This window comes from Aythya marila (assembly GCF_965140915.1).
Source record: "Aythya marila genome assembly, chromosome: 3".
Classification (NCBI taxonomy): Eukaryota; Metazoa; Chordata; class Aves; order Anseriformes; family Anatidae; genus Aythya; species Aythya marila.
In genome coordinates, this window is record NC_139044.1 from 37,877,488 (window position 1) to 37,900,985 (window position 23,498).

Consider the following 23,498-nt stretch of genomic DNA (forward strand, 5'->3'; position numbering starts at 1 on the left):
TTTCTTGGTTTGGTCATAGTTAAGTAGCGTTAAAACAAAATTGTCAACTGCTTTCATCCAGAAATATTCTTTGTCTGCCTTATTCCACAGCAGAATAATCTATTATATGTTACAATTTTAAAACAATGCAATATTTTGAATTTATCAATGATTTTCTTCTTCTTTAAATGGATTTATTATTCAAACAATTTCACAATGTATATGGGTTACCTTTAAATGCTCTTCCGACCCTTCCTTCCAGTCTGGATGCTGTTAGGTGAAAAACTAAATTACTTCTTGTTTGGCTGCTCTTCTATTGAATGGACACTTCAGCAGTCAAAGACTTGAGCTTTTCCTGCACTGAGAGATGTGAAATGCTGACCTATGCAAAGTGTATTGGGCATATGAGTGATATGAATGTTTTCTGGGATGACGGTATGATTTACCTCTTGTTCAAGGCATCGTTATTTTCCCTGTTTTACATAAAGAAAACTGTTGCTCAGATAGAGCCAGGGCTCTAAACCAGATTTTCCAAACCTACTTGGCACTCTGCCCACGTGCACTGTTTGTCATCTAGGATGTGTCCTTTTCATGTCTTTTTGATGTTAAGTTTAACTCAAGCAGTTCTGATTTATTTCTCCTTTCATCAGGAACCTTAAATTCTCTCTTTTTTTTTTTTTTTTGAATTCTCTTTTAAATTTTAAATTCTCTTTTTTTTTTTTTTTTAAATTCTCTTTTTTTTTTTTTTGTCCCTGCTTTCCAGTGAAGCTCTTGTAATCACAGGTTGACTCTGCACTCTCACTTGTATTTCATTTCCTGAATACCACTCATATTGCCTATTCTAACATATTTAAGATTCATAATAGGGAAATATTCAAGTCGGAGTCATTTGATCTTCACTGAGGTTTCAAGGCCCTGGGTACATCAGGGCTCGTTTTTTCGAGTCAAGAAAGAAACATTTTATGATCATCTCTGATGTATGCAGTTTGCTATTTAAGTTCCCTGTTTTCTAAAAAAAGATTTTGTTCAATTTCCTGATTATTTTTGCTTGTTAGTTTTCTAGTTCCTTTCTTTTTATTTTGTGATTTGATGATGAAGTAAGGAAAGAAAACTTTTTTTTTTTTTTTTTTTTATCGGAGTTTAAGGGGAACAAGCTGTAGGTAGATTCTTGTGTTACCTATAAGAGGATGAACTGTCTTTATGACCAAAGCGTTTGCAGCCTTGGGGGTGACTTGCAGAATGTATTAAAGTAAGGTCGAGTGGTGTTCAGTAAGCTGTAGTTTGGTCCTGTAGTTGTACAGCTGTGTGTAGCTGAAGCTATGTATGTGGTAGTTCAGCGTTTTCTGTGTTGTTGAAAGGCATTATTCTGTGTGGTGAGATATGCCGTGGAATGATGGAGATAAGACACTGGGAGAGATGGAGCCATGTTTTTTGCTTGAAAAAGTTAAAATACTGAATGTGAGATAAGAAAGAACTTGTGTAAAAAGTCTGACTCGAGATTTTGACGCAGTCGGATGGCTGTAGGTCCCTGCAGCTGGAATGTCTTGCTATCATGAGGAGTTTCATCCACGGTTCCTTTCCCTGGCAGCAGAGAGAACAGAACTGGGCTCTTTGAGGATACAGTTAGGTAGCTATACCAGTGCTGCCACAACTAAAACAGAAGTCTTTCAGGAGTGTGTTTGATTATTTTTTATTTTTTTTGACTAATTGTAACTAGTTCAGCAGTTGTATATGCTTTGGGTTCCCTTCCTCTATTTGTAGAAGACTGAATTGGTGATTTATTCATGAAGTATAATGTTTGTGGCAAATGCTCTGTTTCAATCTCATACTTAAAAAATAATTGGAAATTAAAGTCCTTGGTAAAATATACAAAACTTAGTGAATCTGAGCAAATCTGGGGCACAGAGGAGAGCTGTGAAATAGAAAGGATGTTGCATTTTTGTGATAAGCAGAATTAGGTTTGTTATGCATTTTGTGACTAGATTAAATAATTGTTCTTGCTTTCTTTTAACCATCTGTATTTTATTTTTTTGCTCTTAACCCTTCCACTGGATCTGTTCATGTCTAGCATAAAAGCAGTCTTTTCTCCAGAACTGAAAGATTACTTTGTCTAGAATAGCTGTATCTGAATGTTAATTAAATAGATTAATCTTCATTATTTTAAGAAGATAAATTGACTAATTGCGTTCCTCATTGAGCATTTCCTAGATGATAGTGGTTCTCTGAACGGACCTCACTTCAAACAGGAGAGGCAGATTTTTTTCAGAATAAAAAAGTAGAAAAAATATTAGCTAGTGCAGTGCAGCTGGTTTAAGTTGAGGTGACTGACACGTTCCACAGACGGAGCGCCTGTGGAAAATGTGATGCAAATCTTGACCCCGCTAACAGCATGGTGAATGATGACATTATAATTCTATCAGATGCATTCTTTGTCCTGAGCATCATTTTGATTTCGTTTTAGCTTGACATTTAGCTTTTCTCTCTTTTTAAAAATAAAATCAGAATAAACATGAAAGCATTTGATTTGTTAAAATGTGTCTTTCTAATCTCTACATGAAAACATTTGCTTTGGCAGTCAAGGTACCAGATGCTATAATATTTCACATGCAATCTTTATTATTAGCTTTGTTGTTCAATGATATGTCAGGCCTGGTATGTCACAGGAGCAGTAGGGCTGAGGAATATAAATTGGTAGTATGTCCTGGAGTCATTTTAAACCATTGTATTTAACATATGTGACATGTCTGAGTTAGCTAGTGATTGAATTAAAGTTCATGATTGACACGGAATGCTCTGTTGTGACAGTGCTTAGGGCCTGCTACGTACAGCAACATGTGTAGTAATACAAGAATGTCAACTTCTAGCGGATTTTTTATTTTTTATTTTTGCACTTTAAAGTATTTTGGAAGGGAAAAGGAACTCTAAAAATGTGTTTTATTTGTAGCTTCTTCTAAGTGTTACTTTGTATCTAAAATACCTTGGTGAGTTTCTTTACTAAAATTATAAGGTCCCTTTCAGGTGACCATTCCTCATCTTCAGAGTGAGATCAGACTAGGAAATGTCCACTAGTACCCTCCAGTATCCACCACTTGCGTTGTCATCCTGTCTTTAAAGGGGAAATCAGACTTCCAATTAAAATAAGACTGCATGCAGATAGCACTTCTACAGCGAGATTTATGTTTAGATCATGAATATGCGGCTGTGTACACAAGACTGCCAGAAAAGTGCATATGTTATAGACTGCAGTGTTCATTAAAGAGTGCAACTACAATATTTTCAGCTGTTTATGAACTAGGTGTGAATAACTGAAAATTCATCATACTGAGCTGACTGCCTTTGTGTCACAAGCTCTGATTTACAATTAATTTTAAATTTGGTTGCTCTTGGGAAACAAAATGAAGGACTAACTTTTTCCCTTTGTGATCTCTAGCTCTGATTGTACTCATTTTTCAATTCATTTCTTGAGTTTTCATTTGGCTTATAAAATTACCCAACCAACTAAATTCATGCTGACTTGTGTTGTAAGTGTATTTAAGATAAAACTGAATCTTGGGATTGCAGACTCAGTGAAAAATGTATGCTTTGTTATGCCATGGTGTGATTTAATCTGTGTTTAAATTGTGGATGTTATCTGTACAACCTATTACTTTGTGAACTGATTTACTGTACCACCATCATGATTTGCTACAGAATGTCAAGCAAGCGCGTACACAAATGTTGATAAGTTTATCTTTTGGATATTTTGTGTGTCATCTGTCTCTGCCATTTATGTTTGCACTCAGATTCTGGCCATTAACCGAGGGGAAAATCTGAAGATCCTGACAGTGAAGGTCAACATTCCTGACGGGGTGAAGAATGAATTCTGTTGGTGGTGTGTCAATGAAAGGTCTGCATGGATACATGTTCTTATGGAAGTCTTTTTTTTTTTTTTTTTTTCCTGTAGACACCTACATACTGAAATATACCTCACATGTCTTGTTACATTAAGAGAACAATTTAAGCAAATGCATATTAGACGAAGCTATTAAATGGATACTTCTTACTCTACATTTCCCACTGCTGTGGCATTACACAAAAAAGAACATGCCTTTGGCCGTTTCTGGGAAATTCTGGCTCCGTTCTTCAAGCAATTGAATTCTTTAAAAAAAAAAAAAAAAAAAGCGAAGACATAATGAAAGGTGAATGTATTTTCAATTTGAAATATGCATCACATCTGTAGTCTTCAGCAAAAGAAATTTGCAGAATACAATGGAATGTACTTCCAACTTACGAAAAATAACTTTATATGCCTGATTGCAGTGATTAAAGACTGCTGCCTCAGATTTTAAATCAATAAAGGATGCAACTTTGAAATCTGCATGTGTCAGGAATTTTGTTCATTGACATGGCTAAAAAAATGTACTGGATTTAATAGACAACCTAAAAGTGGTTGTGTTCAATCCATAATTCTCAAATATTATGTGACCTTATTCTTGTGTTATGATCTCTGCTTAAGTCAGAAAATTTTGGATGATTCTCCTATTTCTTATCAATTTGCTCTGACAAGTTTCTTTTTTTTCGCTTGTAATGAGACCTGTTTCGTATTGCATAATTTGGAGGGCTTTTTTACAGAAGTTTTGGTTAAATATATTTTGTGCGGTATCTCTGTCACTCTTTTTCTTGGAAACTGCACTGTACCTTGATGTTCTCCATCGGAAAATATTGTGGTCCAAACCCTGTGCATCTGCCTTCCACATAGAATCACAGAATCAGAATGTAAAAGACAGGTTTATCTTTCTTAACAGGCTGAGATATTTAGCACTGCAGAGGTAAAGGTTTTTAAGATATACTCAAAACACCTTAAAATTCAATTACCAAATGGGGCAAAGAAGACAGAGGAAAAAAAAGGCTTTTTCAATATATAAAAGCAAATATTTTTCTTCTATACCGAGTCCGAGAAAGAATGTGGTAAAAATGCACATTTTCACTGTAGAAGATTCACAGCTCTGTTTCTAGCATGGGAGCCCGTGAAAGAATTAAAATGTTGTTTCACCAGATAATTTAATCTAGGACTAACAGGAAGTCACTTTTTTTTCCAGTAAAGTATCAGGATTAATAAACACACTGAAGTTTAATTTTAATAAATATAATGGAATTTCCATCTTTCTTACACCCTCCCCACCCCCACGCTCTCCCATATATTCTGTAGGCAGAAAATAACTACCAGTCTTGCTTTTACTGCATCTGTGACAGAATTTGGAAGCACTGTGAGCCACAGATAATGGAACAGCTTGTCACTGCTACACAAATGAAAGTGGGATGTAAATTGAGATATTCTTGGTTGATTACACTTTTGTGAGTCATCCTGAGATAAAAAGAATATTGACCTTGGAAATGGAACTACATATTAATACTTGGCATTTTTGAGGCTACATACACTCATAGCTTTTTACTATTTAAGGGCAACTTCTCCAGCACTAGAGAATTTCAGAAGGAATGATTTTAGTAGATATTGATGCATTAACGTCTATCACAGATTCTAATCTTCCTCATTTGATTGACGACTGTTATCAAATTGGCAAATATTTCTTACTCAATGTGTATTCTGTTCTGCAAGCTTGGAAGTAATGGTCCAACGGTGGTAATTGCATTATTTTCATTGCATTGATTTACTGGATAGAGCAGAAAGTTAAGAACACTTGTTTAGGGCAAGGAGTTCAAACTTTTGCAGAGGCATTAACTGATTTGCTGAAGGTCACACACACAATCAGGTGCAGAACCATAACCACAACCTTGCTACAAAGTCTGCCCAGTGTTCTAGCCACAGGACAGTATCATCTACTGCGTATTGAATTAGTAGTAAATATACTGCCTTTTACTTGTTCTTCTGAAGTTAATTTTTCAGCATTAAATGCCACCAGGATGGAAAGTGAAAAGACTTTGAAAGACTAGAACTCTTTATTAATATATTGAGCTCTGTGTAGATGCTCTGAAAATACTGTTTTTTCTTTGCAAATGCAGAATATTTTATGCCTGTAGTAGCATCTATATTTTCTTGAAATTTAGGATTGCACTGAAATCTCAGGAGTATTGTTACACTTGACTCTATGGAATGTACTTCTTTATCAGAACATGGGATTTCTGTAGTTTGACAGCGTACATAGCTTCATTAACATTACAACTGTTAAGGTCCTGAAGATTTAATTGTGACGTGGGACATGGGGAAAGGAACAACGAGAAACAGCCAGAAGAGGGGCTGCTTAGCTGGCTTTGTGCGTAAAGGTGTGGTGGAGTTCTCCCTTTGGAAGGGGTGTGAATTTGTTTCAAAGTGGGATTGCATCCTTGAAAATGAAGTTCAGCGTCTGATAATCTTTTTTGTCAGTTTCTAGACAAAATTCTCAAATACTGTGTAAAGGCCATGGTACAAGGCTTTAAAGGCATGGTTTATGTGTGGTTGCCAATTTGGTACAAGTTTCATGTAGTGTCTTGGAGGAAAAACAAAACTCTGCTCTTTGTGCTTCAGGTCTAAAAGCCTAGATGCGCTCTTCTAAAAGCTCTTCCTGGAACGGTTATTAGTTGATATGAGTGGTTCTTAATGTGGACTATGTGAGCATTGATGGGGTTTACCCTTTGAGGTGTATTAGTGGTCTAAGCCATTTATGCTTATGGTGATCCTAGTTGGGAGCACGTGCACGTAATAGAGCTGATGAGCGGAGTAAGAAGGTATTATGTATATGGAGGTTCTCTAAATAGGGCTTCATTTAAAGGGCTTTAGAAGTCAGTTCTTGATTAAATAATTGAGAAGAATCTGTTGTTAGAGGAAAGGTTAACTGGACTTTGATCTTTATATACATATGTTTATACTTTTTGCATAAAAGTGGATTTTCCTCTTTCCTCACAAAGTACTGGAATGATGGAAACAGTATTTACTATGAATTGAACTTAGTATTTGGCTGCTTTTTCTTTTGCAGCAATTTTAGGATTTCTAATAGAATGTTGCTTGAATCATTTTTACTTGTGTATAGGTAGATAATAAAAACGTCTGCTGTGATAACCAATTTACAGATAAAAGATTTACTGTCTAGCATTAGTGGATGAAACGGCAGGGTGCAACAGCTGCCACATTTCCAAATTCATTCCTGTTTGCACTGAGGATACTTTTTGGGGGTAATGTAAAGTCATACTTGCCACCTGTACAAATTTCATGTTTATAGAAATGGATGGCAATAAGTGGATTTAAACTTAGGGTGGTTTTATATGCATATGTAAAAAGTCTCTAGTTACAAATAAGTATAGTAGAACTATTTGTAAAAGCTGTTAGCAAAGGGTTGATGAGGTCATGTGGCTAAGCACTGAAAACTCTGGAAGTTGTAAAACTAAGTGGTAAGCTTAATTCTGCTCCCATGTCTATACATTGATATAGTGTTGACTTGATCACACATTTCTCAGCTATTATGTACACAGATACTTAGAAAAAGAAAAGCTGTCTTGGGAAATTGTAGAGTCTGCTTAAACAACTGAAAAGCTGTCTGGGTAGGAGCAGTCAGTTGAGGATTCTTAGCATTTCTGAGTGAGTGCAAGTAAACAAAGCAAAGTCAAAAGTGAAATTCAGTCCTGTTTTTTGCCTTAAAAAATTATCCAGACATTTTAACATATCTATCTATCTAATCACTTTGTAGTTAGAGACCCAGGCATGTGAAAAATACACTGAATGAAGGAAAGCATGGATGTTATCAGTATTTTTAAAAGCAATGAAAACCAAAATAGTTGGACTGTAAAAGAAAATATTCAGTCTTACTTCTATTTGAGCATAATATACCTGAGTGTCTCCCTCCTCCCTTCTCCTTGGGAGTACAATCTCCTTTTTATTTGAGTTTTTGTATATGTGTTTAAAGCATTTTTTGATTTTGTTTTTCTGTTCTTACGCAGATGGAGACCAAAACAATTTTTAAAACCAGAATTAATGAGGATACTACGAAACTCAGTAGAGGATGCATATAAACGCCTTATATATCCTCTCCTCTGTAGGGAATTCAGGTAAGCCCAGAATGAAGGCATATTTTTATACTACCTACTTCTTAAATATTCCCTTTTCCTAGTTTTATAATATCTTTTATACATTTGAAAATACAGGAAGTCTTTCACTCCTCTGTGTTTTCAGAAGAAAACACAAAGTAGTCCTGTGTTCAGTAGATGTAATTTGTGACTTTTTCTGGTTTATGCTAGGATAGAGAAATGATCTTTCTGTTAAGACATTTTGCATGCTTTACCTGTTTTTGTCTTTGCTTATACATTTATGAAGTATGGTATAGAGAAACATTACAATAATAGAGTTGCATCATTACCCTCTTATTAGCGTTAAAGTTTTATGTTGTTGAGTTTCCCCAGTGTCTCTTCATGTCCCAGCAATAGTACAGTCAGGGACTTTATTCTGACTTCATTTCTTTTTACCTGCTTGAAAGAAACCTACAAAGCAATTGTTATGGCTGGAAGCGTCCCTAGTGTTTGTTGTCTGCACTTTGTGGTAAATGCAGTAGTCAGTGTGTTAGTCTGATACCATTTTTGTGGATATTATAATGGCACTAGAGAAGTCAGTAATTTTATTTCTGGTGATACTGTAGTAATAATATAATCAGATAGAATGCCACTTTGTGAGATCTACGATATTGTTCTAAACTTAAAACTTAAGTAAAAAGTAGTAAGAGTAAAAGTAGTACTGGATAGGGTATTTCATGGTTAAGTGTAGTGGTTTACCATGTAATTGAAATGATTGAATATGTCAGTCTGCATTCTGAAAGTGTTGTCTTCTAATGATGTTACGCTCAATTTGTATTTGAAGTTTTCATTCGTGGCTTTTTTGAGGCTTCATCTTGAATACTGTGTTCAGTTTTGTTCCCCTCACTACAAGAAGGGCATTGAGGTGCTGGAGTGCGTCCAACAAAGGGCAACAAAGGTGGTGAAGGGTCAAGAGTACAAGTCCGAGGGGCTGCCAAGGGGGCTGGGGTGGTTCAGCTTGGAGAAAAGGAGGCTCGGGGGAGACCATATTGTACTTTACAGTTACTTTAAAGGAGGCTGTAACAAGGTGGGGACTGGGCTCTTATCCCAAGCACCAAGTGATAAGACAAGGGGAAATGGCCTCAAGTTGCGCCAGGGGCGGTTTAGGTTGGATATTAGGAGTAATTTCTCCTATACTGAAAGAGTTCTGTGGCATTGAAATAGGTTGCCCAGAGAAGTGGTTGAGTCACCACGCTTGGAGGTCTTCAAGAAACATGTAGATTTGGAACTTAGTAACATGGTTTATTGGCAGACTTGTCAGTACCAGGTTAAGGGTTGGATTGGGAGATCTTAGAGGTTTTTTCCAAGCTGAATGATTCTGTGATACTATGATTAATGCTAGATATGATAGTAGACCAAATATCAGATTATTTTCCTTATGAAAAGGGAAAAAAGTCATGCCTGCCATACTTCATGATAAAAGGAAAAGCAGCAAGGTTTGTCTTCCTCTGAGAGCATAGGCAGCCAAAAGCATAGTCCTGCTGCCTCTTACCCATCCATTCTGCCATTCTTTTTTCCAGCCTTCTGAATTAGTATTAGCATCTAGGATGAAATTAACTCTATCCATTTCTAGGTAAGAACAGGCCTTTTTTTTCCCCCAGAGCACCTGGCAAGAATATTGTCATGTTGGCTAATGGTACTGATGCTGTGATTCATCTCTTTGGAATACAAGAGTGACTGCCCAAGTATTGTGTGTTTGATTTGGGCAAGGCTTCCTGGTATGAGACGTAAATTTTAAAACTTGTTTTGAGGTAGTTGAACTGGAGTGTACGAGAGACCTTGTTTCTCAGATCAGAAGTGTTGAAATGACTTGTGCCAAAATGGCTTGTGTTGGTTATTTAGAATATTAGGTATCTGAAATCTGCAATCACATTGTGAAATGTAGTTCTTCCTTACCCGCCTGGCTGCTCTCTGATGTTTCAGCTCAAACTGGAGTTGTTTTTCCTTGCTTCTCACAGGCATTGTTAGACGGATGTTCAGTGTTCTTCGTGGTAGAGAAGAACTGTCAGCTAGTTTTGAACAGCAGATATTTGTAGTGGCTTTTGGGTTTCTTCATTACAGTATGTTGTGTTCGGTCATTATTTTGCAAGTGAAATTGCTTCACATCTTTTGATTAGTCACCCTATGGTGAGCTTATCTTTTGCTAATGTGGATTTCACTGTTTTTGAAAATGAGTCCTGATTCATTTTTGTGACCTTAGCTACTTCAGGGTAGGCATTGTTTGGCCAAAGTGATGAACATCTCACGACAGTTGATGTTGGCTTCTGTCAAATGGGTGTGAAAGTCTTTTTCATTCCTACCCTTCTCTAGAATCAAACTTAAAACAAAGATAACAGACTTACCTTTTAGTGGGGTTTGTTTTTTGTCGTGAATAGTCAAACTGTGATATCTAGTGGGGACTGTTAACGTTAGGTCAGAGGTTGGACTCAATGATCTTGAGGTCTCTTCCAACCTAGAAACTCTGTGCGATTCTGAGTGTGATAAGAATTCTTTTCTTGTGTTCTTACTCCATGGTTCCAACCACAGGACTGTGCCCCAGCACACTTAACTTTTTATTCAGATTTTAATAACAAGAGGTGTTGTATATAACAGTATGAGAGCTGCTGCAGCAGTAGGTTGCTACAGGATTTTCTGTTTACTTAATTACAAGACAAACACACACTACTTTCTTCCCTACTACTTCGTAGATGTAGCTCATAAGTCGTACTTGAAAAGAATACTAAGCTTGCTGCCTGTTCCTGAGTGGATGTCTGCTTATGTTTTACTCATTGTGATAATTTGACATGATTGGCACTGTCTGGTTAGGAAAAGCTGAAACTGCTCCTATGGAGAAGAATGTAAAGCACCTGCCAGTACTATTCCTGGTCCATGACCACTTAACCCCTTAGCCTTCTTTTATTCTTTTCCCCCATACCAGGAGCTGATTTTTAGGACTCTTGCAAAGGGCTGCTGAAGTATTCAGTACCTCCTTTTAGCATTAATACCTCCAATCTACCCCATGCTGTTTTTTTTTTCTTTTCATTTTATTATCATTAAACGTTGGAACAGAAAGTTTCCAAGAATGTATTGAAATTTCTGGTGCTTCTAGTGATCAGAAGGATAAAACTTGCCAGCAAGGCGGCCACCTTATTTATTGTTTAATTTCCTTTCTTTCACTCTGTCAGATACCATCATTTCTTGTATCTGGTATAATAATGTCCACTGTTGCTTTTGGCACTTAGAAATACTTTTTATCTTGTTGCAGTTCTGCATGGAAGGATTCCATCAGGATTTGTTGCAAGTGATGTGGCATGGCCATTTTTTAATGGATAATCCTTTCCTAATTTTCCATGCTTTCTTGAAGTGAGTGGTTTTCTCTCTTCTGTCTTTAGGGACATAAACATTTCTCTGTATATCTTGTTTCACACCTGAAGCTAGTTTGCAGATATTTTTCCAGGGAAAGGATTGCCTCTAAGACTGTATATGGAAGCGGGGAGTTCTAAATCTCAGTTTAAAAATTGACTTGTCTAACTTTGAATAAAGAAGCTAGTAAGTCGTGATTAGCTTACTTGCTTTGATTTACTTTTTAAAGTTCAAGGGAGGGGCTCGAAATTCTGACTAGGTCAATACTTTTTCATTAGGCAACTGAAGTTCTTTGTGTGTTGTTTTTTTTGGTGTTTTCCTGTTGTTGTTGTTGTTGTTTTAATTATCTATTTTTATTTTATTATTTTTTTTTTTTTAACCAAATAATCATTCGTCTTGTGTTTGTAGAGAAGGGCTGCTCTCCTCCTCTGCCTTATCTCTGCCATATTAATGAGAACTGTCACAAATTGCAAAAACATGAAACTAGGCACCTAGCCATTTGGATGAAGCTAATTGTGCTCTGAAAAAGAAAAAAAAATAAAACCATTTTTTGAGGTAGCTTAATATTTGTTCAAGGATCAAATGACTATTCCAAACTTAAAATTAAAGGCCAATACTTGGGACAGTAGATCATGTCATTGACACAAGTGTTGAGTGAGAGACAGTTAGAGAGAAAAGAGACGTCTATATTTGAAATTAAAAAATACAGGATATTATGTAATAGAAAGGACATACATTATGTTCCCCCTACGCACCTGGCACTTTCAGTAACATTTCCTGTTACTATATATTTTTCTGTATATCCATGCCAATTTTAAACACGATTTCCATAAGGCGCACATAACTAATAGCATGTGTTTAGGGGCAACTTTAGTTCCTGCACAAGATTCCCTTCACAGGTGGACTGATGTGAATTTGCACCGTGGGTGGATTTAGACTCGTGGACAATAGGGAGACAATATCTGTGGGATAGATGGAAAGCTGGAATTCGGCCTTTATCTGTAAAAGCCTCCAATCCAAGAGCTTTTAACTTTCCCTTGTTTACAAACCAGTTTTCTATGCACAGGTGCTGGCTGAACCTCTGTTGTGCATGTACGTAGAAGGATCCATACAGTTGTGAGGTTTAGGTATTTGCTTTTTTGTCTCTGACCTCTTACAAATTACATCCAGTATTTCTGGTAATTGCATGGACTAGAATTCAGCCGGCACCTCCACCAATTACCCTGGATTCCCACTGGAAGAAGGTGGTTCTGTGGTTTGGGTTGCTTTTATTTAATGTTTTAAGAAGGGGATGAACTGTATTGTATTACAGAAGGATGCTGCAAGAGTGAATGGCAGGAAATGAAATGGCAACTGAAACTCAGTCAAGATGACTGTAAAGTGATGCTTGTGAGGGAAAGTAATTCTATTTTTATATAGAAAATGATGAACTCTGGTGCTACCCTGGCAGTCAGGAAAGCGGCTTTGGCACTGTGGAAGATAGCTCCATGTAAATGTTAAGTGCTTAGAAAAGATTATTTAGTTGAGGAATAAAGTCTAAACAGAATCATTGATATAGTTTGCTTACATTTGGAATTCAGATCCCCTCAACTCAGAAAAATAATAAAAATATAGGTAGTTAATAATTAATCAAACTGGAAAACGCCCAGTGAAGGGGGGCAAGGTATGAAATTGTTTCTGTGTAGAGGGTTGACTGGGCTGCAAATTCTCGTCTTGGAAAAGAGAAGATTTAACAGAGATGGAGTGTGAAGAGTGGCACACAATTTCCAGGAATAAATTTTTGCTCTCTTCTGGTATAAAATCTACGAGGACCATAAAAGTGAAAAAGAATCAGCCTCCATCCAAAAGGTGGCGGCTATTCTTGCAGTTTGCCATGGGCCTGTAGAAGTTGCTTCTAAACGTTTATGTGGATGCAAGATCAAGATCTGTGCATGGGTTCAGTGGCATACTGGCTGAGTAGCTGGACACGAGATTTGTTGTGGACTAATAATAAGACAAACATTGTCAAGCTCAGGAAATAACTCTGAGCTGAAAGCAGTGGGAGGCTAGGATAAGAGTCGGGAGTATTGTATACCCTTCACCATCTTTCTTTAAATAACATCTGTGTTAATTCCGTACACTTGATACTGGAAAAAAAAAAAAAGTCTTTTGTTGCACGTTTTCTTAAAGAAAATACCTTACCAACAATGTGAGAAAGAACTGTTCATAGAGCTTTAGCACAATACTATGAAACTGAAATTTAGCATACGTATGGAGGAAAAAAAACACAAAGAGTGGTGGTGGTGGGGAGGCGTTAAGTTCCTTATACAACAATTGCCCACTTGTCCCAAAGCCTGTTCTTGTGTTTTGCAGTCATTTTACTTGTTTATTTCTTTAAAATATTTTTTCCTTTCCTTGGTTGCTCCAACTTTCAAAATGGACACAATGGGCTGGCAGGGAGGGAAGTTGTGAACCAGCTATGTGTGAAATGCAGCTAGGGTTGCAGAAGCTACTGCTGGCAGTAACATCTTTTTCTGAACCCACAAGCTGCACACAAGAATTGTGTGAATGGCTGAGAGCTGGAGAGACAAGCATTTACCACAGATTGGCAAGAGGACCTCTAGACCACAAATGAGAGATGAAGACTTTTTAGATCCTTCTGTACTGCTGTGGGATGGAATAGGGCTGAGCTGGATGTTTGCTGGATTTTGGGATTGCTCAAGTGAAAATTCCTAATTTTTTCCACATTTAAAGATTACCCAGAACAGCTTCATATCCATTTGTGTTAAATAGCCTCCATGAGAGTTGTTTGGTTTGTAGCCTGCTTGAGATTCGGATGTTGTGCAATGGTTGATTTAAGCAACTTGAGTAGTACCCTCACCACCAAGTTCTTACAGAGTTTAGCTAACTGGAATTCATTTTTTTTTTTTTTTTTTTTTTTTTGTTTCTTCTGTGATATTATATTTTTCAGTGATGGGTATAAGGAAAAGGAGAATGAGGGCCATGGCAACTCAAATTTTTTAGAGGCTTTGCTGGACTGCTTTTGCTTGCCGAATTCTTGTCGTTATGGACAATGTAATGGAGCTGAAAATGTCTATGAGTGTCTGCAAGAAAAAAAACATATAGATAATGAATATTTGTGTCTGCATTGCTTTTTCAGTTTTGCTCTTTTATGTAAGATGTTGTACTGAGACAAAAATACTTGTCCTTACCAATCATTCACTGGACACTTTTGACAAATAAGACATCATGCATCTTGTTCACCTTCACTCAACAGTGCTGAGAATTGTCTCACATAGCCCTGTACAGTAAGAATTCTTGCTTATTGTCATTGACATCAAATAGTTAGTCCACTAACTACTTCTTTCAGTTGAAGAACATGCAAAAGAAATGTAAGGAATATCATGATCCTGGGATCCTTCTGGTTTGTTTGGTTCTTAGGAAGCAGAGAAATGCCTTACAGAAATGCATCAAATCGACATGGTTTTGTGATACCTGTTAAATAACTTAATTCATAGATGGAGCTAAATGCCTCAAAAATCATAGTGTATTAACAATTAATTGGGTAGGCCCTTGCACATTCTCTCCAGTAGCTCTCAGCCTAAATGATCATCATTTTTTGCTGGATAGTGATTTTTTTTTCAAAAGTGAGAAATTACTCCAACTTCAGTCTGTGCCTTCCTCAAATCCATTTTTCTTTGTAAGTAGGTATCAGTTTTAAAGGGAAGCTGTTCTCCACTCAAAATTATGAGTTGATGTTTGAATATTAATCTGTATGTGTACGTTTTTGTTGGTGTTTCCATTACAGTGCTTGTGTTGGTTTACTTTCTTATACAGTTCTCTCTGGTTTGAATTGATTCTTTTTTTAAAGTTTCCAAAACATGAGTGAAAGTCTAATATTTAGTTAGAGATGATGAAAACATAAGTGGAAAAAAAAAACACCTTATAAATTTGGAACAATTTGAAAGTGCATATGAGAACTAATTCAAGGAAAAACGATGTTTAATTTCATCCCTCTAAGATCTAAGTTGACATCTGATGCAGAGAAAGAGTCTGTGATGATGTTTGGGAGAAATCTTCGGCAGTTGCTTCTGACCAGCCCTGTGAGGGGTCGTACTTTGATGGGAGTAGATCCTGGCTACAAGCATGGCTGCAAGTTGGCTATTATTTCACCAACCAGTAAGTTTCAGTTTAAAATATTAATCTTTTTTGAAAGGACTGTTGAATATATATATATATATTATGAATATATATATATTATGAATATATTCATAATATATATATATTTCATATATGAAATATATATGAATATACATTATATATATCAATATATATATTTATGAATATATATATTATGAATATATACATATATATGAATGAATATATATATATATTCATTCAATTGCAGGAGTACTTTCAAAACCATACATTTTATCAAATTCCTTTTTTTTCTTTCTTTTTTTTTTTTTTTTTGGTTAAGCTTTTAGTGGTTTTCACACATCCTGTGTTGCAAATTCCTTTCTTCAGGCATAAAGTTAAATTTCTTGCACATGGATTTCAGTGTCTCCTTTGGTATTATTACTCCTTAATAAAATAGAATTTAAAATTCCCTCTGCCTTCTTGAATACAAGTTCAAATAACTGTGCCTCTCAGTAGTCACCAAAGAGAACACCTGGCATTTTTATTGTTTAACAAAGAGTTTGAATTCAAAGTGCTTTCTATAAATTAGTTTTTTTTCATGGGTAGTATCTTGGACATCTGGACACTTTATCAGACCTTTTGTTGTGTTAAAGTAGTATGTGTGTTAATGTGATAAGTCAGAAATGTATTTGCAGAACCTTTTAGTTAATTTTTAGACAGATGTCTAAAATAGACAGAAGAGAGCCTTTCCAGTGCATCATAGCGTGATCTGGGGATACACACCTCTTTAGGTGCAAAGAGGAAATTGTTTTTCTTATTTTGTCTTTGCTTTTGACTGGAAATATACAAGCCCAGGGAGGGTATAAGAAATGTGTTTCTGACATGAGTGAAAATGGCAATGAAGCTGAAGTAAATAGTTATTAGCTTGCATTGTACCACGAGCTCTAAGTATCAGTTAACACATGGTTATTTCCAAATTTGATAGGTGGGATCGTGGTAAGAGCTAACAGTGGAGTTCTGGTACTCTTGGAATGCAGGTCTATAGACTGGATTCCTAATTGGTGGATGTGCCTTAAAAAATAAAAATTACTAGATTATAGCATTGAATCTTCTGCAGTAAATTGCTACTTTTCTCTTTTGATGATATAATATTTTATATGCCTATTATGACTACGTGCTCATTATTTGTTATTTGGATATGGTCTCGGGGAAATGGAAAATGTATCAGCTCATTTTGCTTTGGCAGCCAAAGCATTTTTGGCCTCTGCCCACCATGCTTTTCTTCTAACCAGATACAAAAACAAAGGGGAAAGGTGGCTTATTAAAAAGCTTTATTTGTGAATCATCAAATTAACTTGAGTAGTTCAGCAGGAAATAGCTTTGGAATATGTGTTTTTTTTGTTTGTTTTGCTTTTGTCTTTTTTATTTTGTTTTTAAATGGCTTTGCCTTTTGTTCCAGGTCAGATACTCCATACTGATATTGTTTACTTGCATTCTGGTCAAGGATTTCGGGAAGCTGAGAAGATAAAGAGACTTTTACAACAGTTCAAGTATGTTAAGGAAACTTATATTTATTATTCTTTCTCCCTAAATCTAATGAAAATCTCCGCAGTATCAATACTGGCCTTTGGAGAGAATCAAAATTTTACTGATTTAAGTAGAATTATTCTTGGTTTTTTTTTTTTTTTTTTTTTTTTTTTTTCTGTACTTCAGAACTTATTTTCCTTTGTGCTCATGCTTTTACACAATATATACATTACAAGCATATGAAATGAAACAATGACCATGATTAAGATTGCATGCTATGAATGTATTCCCATAAAGCTCTGTCAATCTGTTTATTTTTAGGAATAGAAATTACCAGTCAGCTAAGGTACAAAGATAGCCATACTATCTTCCCTCCCTTCCCACTCCAAACCACTCACTGATTTTACCCTGTTCCAAACGCCCTGTTTAGTTTTAAGAAGATCTTTATTAAGCAAAAGAAACCCTGCCCAGATAGATCTCCAGATGAACTTGCAAATAGGGACAGCATGATTTTATTGTATTGAACTGTTTTGGGAACTCCGATGGAGAGACGTCAGCTCACTGAATCAGTTGTGGAATGGTCACAGCATACAGCTGAGTTTGTCTTTAAGCATTAGATTGGCTTTAAACATTTGTGATATAATAGCTGGTTGCCTCTGACTGCTCCCAGCACAGCCAATAGTCTTGCAAGCTGTTGCAAACTATGATGTTCCCATTAAGGAATTAAGATTCTTATTGCTTTTGCATTCTTTTTTTCTTGATGCATAACAGATGAAAGAAATACCAGGTGAATGGGTTTGAGGAACGTAAATAAATAACCCTTCTTTTATGAATATGAAATACCGTTGTTTTTTTTCCCCAGCTATAGCCATTCTTACAAATGAGTGATAACTTTGACTCATCTCTTCAAGTCCCATTGAAAATCTGATAAGCACAGTGTGATATTCCAAGGAATAGGTTCTTATTAAATACGGCCATTGTATTGTGTAAAATAAGATGTATTGGTCATTGATGTACACTGAACATTATGTATGAAAGAAGACTAAAAGAATAGTTAAAAATAATTGTTCTTTTTTCTACCCCACGCAAAGCTGTAGCACTGTTGTGATTGGCAATGGCACAGCCTGCAGAGAAACAGAAGCTTACTTTGCTGATTTAATTATGAAGAAATACTTTGCACCACTGGATGTTGTTTACTGGTAAGATTTCTTTGCTTGCCATGGTGTTTATCTGTTCAGCATATTTTAATTTAACAGGCGTTTTTTAAACTTAATGTTTTTAAGTGGTTCTTTTTGTTGCTTTGTTCGTCTTTGAGTCAAGCTTGACCCATCCTTCTAGCCAAAGAAAAAAGGGTGTAGCTCTTCAGAGCATGAAAGTAGCTCTCCTAAGTCTGTAAGAGACTCAGTGAGGCAGTTTATTTTCTCTTCCTGAGATTCGCTCTGTTGATATTATGATAACAAAATATGAGAGAATAGTAGCTCCAACATCTGTGTTTGGCATTGTGTATTTCTTGATAGATGGAGTTTAAATGCAAATGATAGAGCTTGTGTGGAACGGAATGGTATGGAATGCTTGCTAATTCCCTGTGTGTTAAGTTGTCTGGAAATAAATATTGTGTTAATACTTAGCAAATGTTTTGTTGATACCTAGTGACTTGTCCTCTTAAAACTTCAAGTTTTATCCATTACTTTGTTGAATTCAAACTAAACTGTTCTGCTTTTGGTTTTGATGATAACTGTACTATATTGGTTTCTTTTTTTCCATGCGGAACTTCTATTTTTTCGTGTTCACACCTAATGTATTTTTAAAGCATTTTTGGTGATTGGCATTGGATTATCTTTTGTGCTGAAGTTTAAGAGCAATATTTACTTTTAACTATCTTAACATGCTGAAATAAGTTACCTAAATTATTGATAAAGTTCTGACCTTTTTCTTTTAAAACTACTATATACAGTTAATGGAACCTTTTTTTTTACATAGGTTAGGAAGTTATTTTACAGAAATGTAAAACAAATGTATTCTTCCTACTACGTTATACTTTAAATTAAAATGCACTTGTTCATTGTTTCTCAAATGAACTTATATTTGCTGCAAGACCTGGTATCTCAATCTGCTTTTTAAGAGACATAGTAAGGATTTTCTGATTTATTTTTTTTAATGATTTGCAAAGGAAGGAGGCTTTTCAAGCTTCTGTGAAATTATGCATCCTATTTCTTGAATCCAAGTACAAAACAGCAGATTTCTGTAGACAGTAGAGAATGAAAAATACTTCATTCTGTATGTTTCTTGGCAAATGTTTTATTTCAATGTTGTTCATTTCATATAGTTTAAAAATTCATTATGTTAACATAAACTATTTGTCTGAAAGTAATAGTGATTTTATTTATTGGCCATATGCTCCAAAATGGAAATAACAGTTTAGTTTATACAGAAAAAATATTTATGCAATACTGTGGTGGATGGTTTTCATACTGTTTTCTTCTTTTGCTTCAATATTTTCTCCCTGTTAGTAGAGCAAGATTATAGAATTTGCAAAATAATTGATGGGGGAGGGAGGAAGAGTACAGCTTAGAAATGATTAAAAGCTCTGGTGAAACAGGAATTAGTATAAATGCTCTAAGGAAGAAGTTACATAGTTTACCAAGTCAGTTACTACCTCTATAGTTCTTTTACTTTTCATTTTTTTCCACAAAGTCTTATGATATTTGTAGGAAAAATCTATGAATACAGTCTTGACTTTCAAGATTGATTCCTGGAAATGAAAACTACCATTATCAAAATAGTTATTGCTCACCGTATTTATTTCTAATGTATTAGAGTTAACGGTGTTTCTTTATATTGTGCTCGTCCGATGAAAAGCTGGTACCTACTTCAGATTTCATATGTAGAACACTGAGGTACTGTGTAGTAAAAGAAAATTTGGAAGAATTTTTTTTTTCCTGTTGTTGCTGTTGTACTGTATGTTACAGGTGATGCTTGATGCTGTTGACCTTTGTGGCCCCCACACTGTGTGTGTGTGGGGTACAGATAAACTGGACTTGTGGTCCTAGTATTTTTTTCTCACATTTTGACAGTTTTGACTGAGTTTTTTCTTGAAGGTTTAGGGTTCTTATGTTGCCTTTTCTACTATAATGGTTTTATGTCCATCTAATTGCCTTAACCCGTGCTGTACTTTCCCAACCATGCTGCTGAATCCTGCAAGGTGGTTGCTCTGTTTGTTTTCTAGCTCCAGAAAATGCTGAATCCTGCAAGGTAAATGGCTGTTTAGCTCCAGAAAACTTCTCCTTAATCTCCTTGGTATTTCTTAGTAATAGAAAGGAAGGATGACTCCAGATACACACACTTGATAATTGAATGAGATGCCTGGAATTTGTCAGTTTGAATTCAAGAACACAAGCAATGAATGGGGAACAATTAGTACAGAATCATCACTTGAGCAATGGGTGCCAGTAGGCATGCATTATGAGAACTGCTCTACTTTTTGAGGGGAGCTATGAGTAACGGCTTGGAAGAATATGTTCTGGTGATCGTCTTATTAAAAATAAAAAAAGTCCCACAGGTGATGCATTCTCAGATTACACAAAAGATTCTGTTTCCATGTATAAAGTCTTTCCTTGATTATGTTGTATTTTCATAAACATTTTCTCATGATAGAGGAAAACGAGGGCATTGTACATAGGCTGAACAGAAATCTTTAACTACTTCTGTGGAAACCCATTGTATGCTTTTGGGACCAAGTAATGTCTGTAAATTATTTTGCATCTAAAGTCTATGAGAAGCAAATTAAGTAACGTTGCAACAGGTCATTCTTAAAGAAGACCTGCAATTGCAATAGTAAATAAATATATAAAAAATCAGTTCAGTGTTTGAAAAGAAAAATAACAACAAAGACAAAAAAAAATCAAATCCACACCTCAGTACTTAAACTGATGAGTTGTATCTAACACAATACCATTTCCAAAGCATTCTGCCTCTTGGTAATGCACTAAACTGCACAAAGTTGGAAATCCTTGCCTAAAAAAATTGAACTCATTTAATTGTTCTGTTCAAGTTTCAGATAATTGCCAATGATATTTAATTTACAGTCCTTTTCTCAAAGGATTCAAAATGTGAAATTTCTGGGCAGGTGTTTGGGTTGTTTTAAAATCAGAACCCCAATTAACTTCTTAAGCTGTCATTCAGAAAAGGCATTTAGAAAGACAGAGAGGTGCTACAGACTTTGGCTTCTTTGGGAAGTAAAGCTTGTAATATAATACATATTTTATTTATTGGTTGGAAGTGGAGAACAGAATCAGAATTGTTTATTAAAATAATCTCTTAATATTATTTTTCTGTCCAGTTCATCATACGGAACTTGAATCATGCATTTTCAATGAAAGGAGACAATAACGAAGTGTGTTATTTTAGTTGGAAGTGTGTGCAGTTAATGCATACACAAATAATCTTGACAGGTGTGCTTTCTAATCAAGGCTAATGATAACCACCTGAATACTTGGTGGTTACATGTATGTCTATGCATGTCCACTGTAATGCCACTATGCATTTATTTATCTACAGAAATGTGCTGAAATTCTCTCCAGAGCTAAAGTCCTGGGCAGTCATTTTAGAGTTGTACTTGAAGATATTCCCAGACTTCAGAGTCTGACTCTAGCAAGCACTTAACCATAGGCATCAATGAGAACATACAGCTGATAAGGTGAAATAGTGACAATAATCAAATTAACTGATTCTCACTTTAAAATGTTTTGGTTGTATTTGTATCAAAAGAGATTTCCAAAATAATTTTGTTTATGGGAGCCAGTTTCTTTCAAACAAAACTATTTAATTTGATGACTTCTTTGTGTTTTACTGATGCTAATAAATATACAAACTATATAATAATATACTATATAATAATAAACTATATAATAATGCAAACTATTAAAATAACAAATCCTCAGCAATGGCAATTATAAAGTAAATATAATTTTACTGAAGCTTGCCAGAGAGAAGACAAATCAGAGAAGACAGTGGTAGGAAATGAAGCATGTGACACACTTTTTCTTGTGCCTTTAAAACCTGTCTAGATTCAGTTTGACAGTTTTTGATTTAAAGCAAATATTTTTCACTATTTTTATAACCAACACGCTTTCAGATACCTACATCCAACTTAAATAACTGCAGGACTTTTTTTAAAGTGTAGTTTCCCTTTTAGAGCTATGTTTATTGACTTAGATTAGGACTGGACTAGAGCCCAGAGACAGTCATATCTAGTCTTCAGGTTTTTGTTACAAATCAGTTTTTGTTACAAGGTTCAATAAATATTCTTGATTATTTATGTTAGTTCTATTGTGAGTTCTTGCCAAAGATACATTGTATTATAACCAAAACAGATGTTCTGCTTTAGACAAGTGTATTTGTTTTAACAGGACCAGAAATGTAAATGAAACAACAGTGTGTTCAGCATTAACATGGCAGATGATGAACTTTTAGGATTTCAATGGCCATTTTGGATTAAATTAAAATCTTGAAAAAATTCAGGAATCTTATTCCATATTTAGATCACTGCAACTGTTGTTCTTTGATTGCTGCTGGTTCTAGGCATCTTGGAAATGAAAGCTGTCTGAATGCCAGATGAGCGCTACTAAAGCAGGACAAGACAAGCAGCTCAATCATCATATTTGGAAAAATGAAATCACAATTTTTCTTTATATTTCAGTGGTTCCACTGTAACAGTACAGGCACGCCTTTTCACCCAACTTTCCTTATATATTTGTTACATTAAACTATTTCAGTTCATTTTTTTAAAAAGAAAAAAAGTTGGATAGGTATCACGAATTGCTGATTGTTTTCAGCAATTGGTAAAGAATGCAGCCAGGCAAGTGTATTGGGGGGAGGGGGGGTGTTGTTTTCTAGGTGGCTTGGTGTTTGTTTTCTCTTATGCTTAGTTTTAACTTAATATGTTAAGTTAAATCCTTTTCTGCAGATTACAGAAAAATCTTTCCTTACTCTCAAGGTTTTATAAGAAGTGTAATTAATAATTTACTGCTGCTTAAGTTCAAACACTTCTGCACTGTGACGAATAGGGGAAAGTCTGTAATGTGTTGTAAAGTTATCATTTGGTATTCTTTAATGTTTAAATCGTCTGCTTTAGAATACTTAGAAATGTTCTGCTAAGGTAGAACAGGACTGTTTAATACCTTTTGAAGTTGGACTTTGGTGGCAAGAAATTGATTTGGAAATGTTTGTTCTACAGGATTTTAGGTCCGCTTGTATTTTATAGGTGTCTGCACATGCTTTAAATATCCTTTTCAATTTAAATGTGTGTTTTATGTTGTTGAATATCTACATTATGCTCTCTCAGCTTTAACAAATGCCACTTTCAAGTTCCATGCCTCTACATTTCTAATGTTACACTAGCTTAATTCCCATTACTTTTCTGCTTCATAGCACTCGCAGTTTGAAAGGGACCTAACATTCGGGTTCACATTATGATAATTAGGTTTCAAAGCAGTGTG

At 35.4% G+C, this 23,498-nt stretch overlaps 1 protein-coding gene across 2 annotated transcripts in view; it reads left to right on the top strand.

Moving 5' to 3' along the window:
• Nucleotides 1-23,498, top strand: part of SRBD1 (S1 RNA binding domain 1) — a 131,094-nt gene that overhangs the window by 17,644 nt on the left and 89,952 nt on the right. For both annotated transcript variants that reach the window (XM_082755485.1, XM_082755486.1), the window contains exons 11-15: nt 3,762-3,865; nt 7,888-7,995; nt 15,356-15,513; nt 16,934-17,024; nt 18,093-18,200. In XM_082755485.1, the coding sequence (XP_082611611.1) occupies nt 3,762-3,865; nt 7,888-7,995; nt 15,356-15,513; nt 16,934-17,024; nt 18,093-18,200 (569 nt within the window). The remainder of the gene's footprint in view (nt 1-3,761; nt 3,866-7,887; nt 7,996-15,355; nt 15,514-16,933; nt 17,025-18,092; nt 18,201-23,498) is intronic.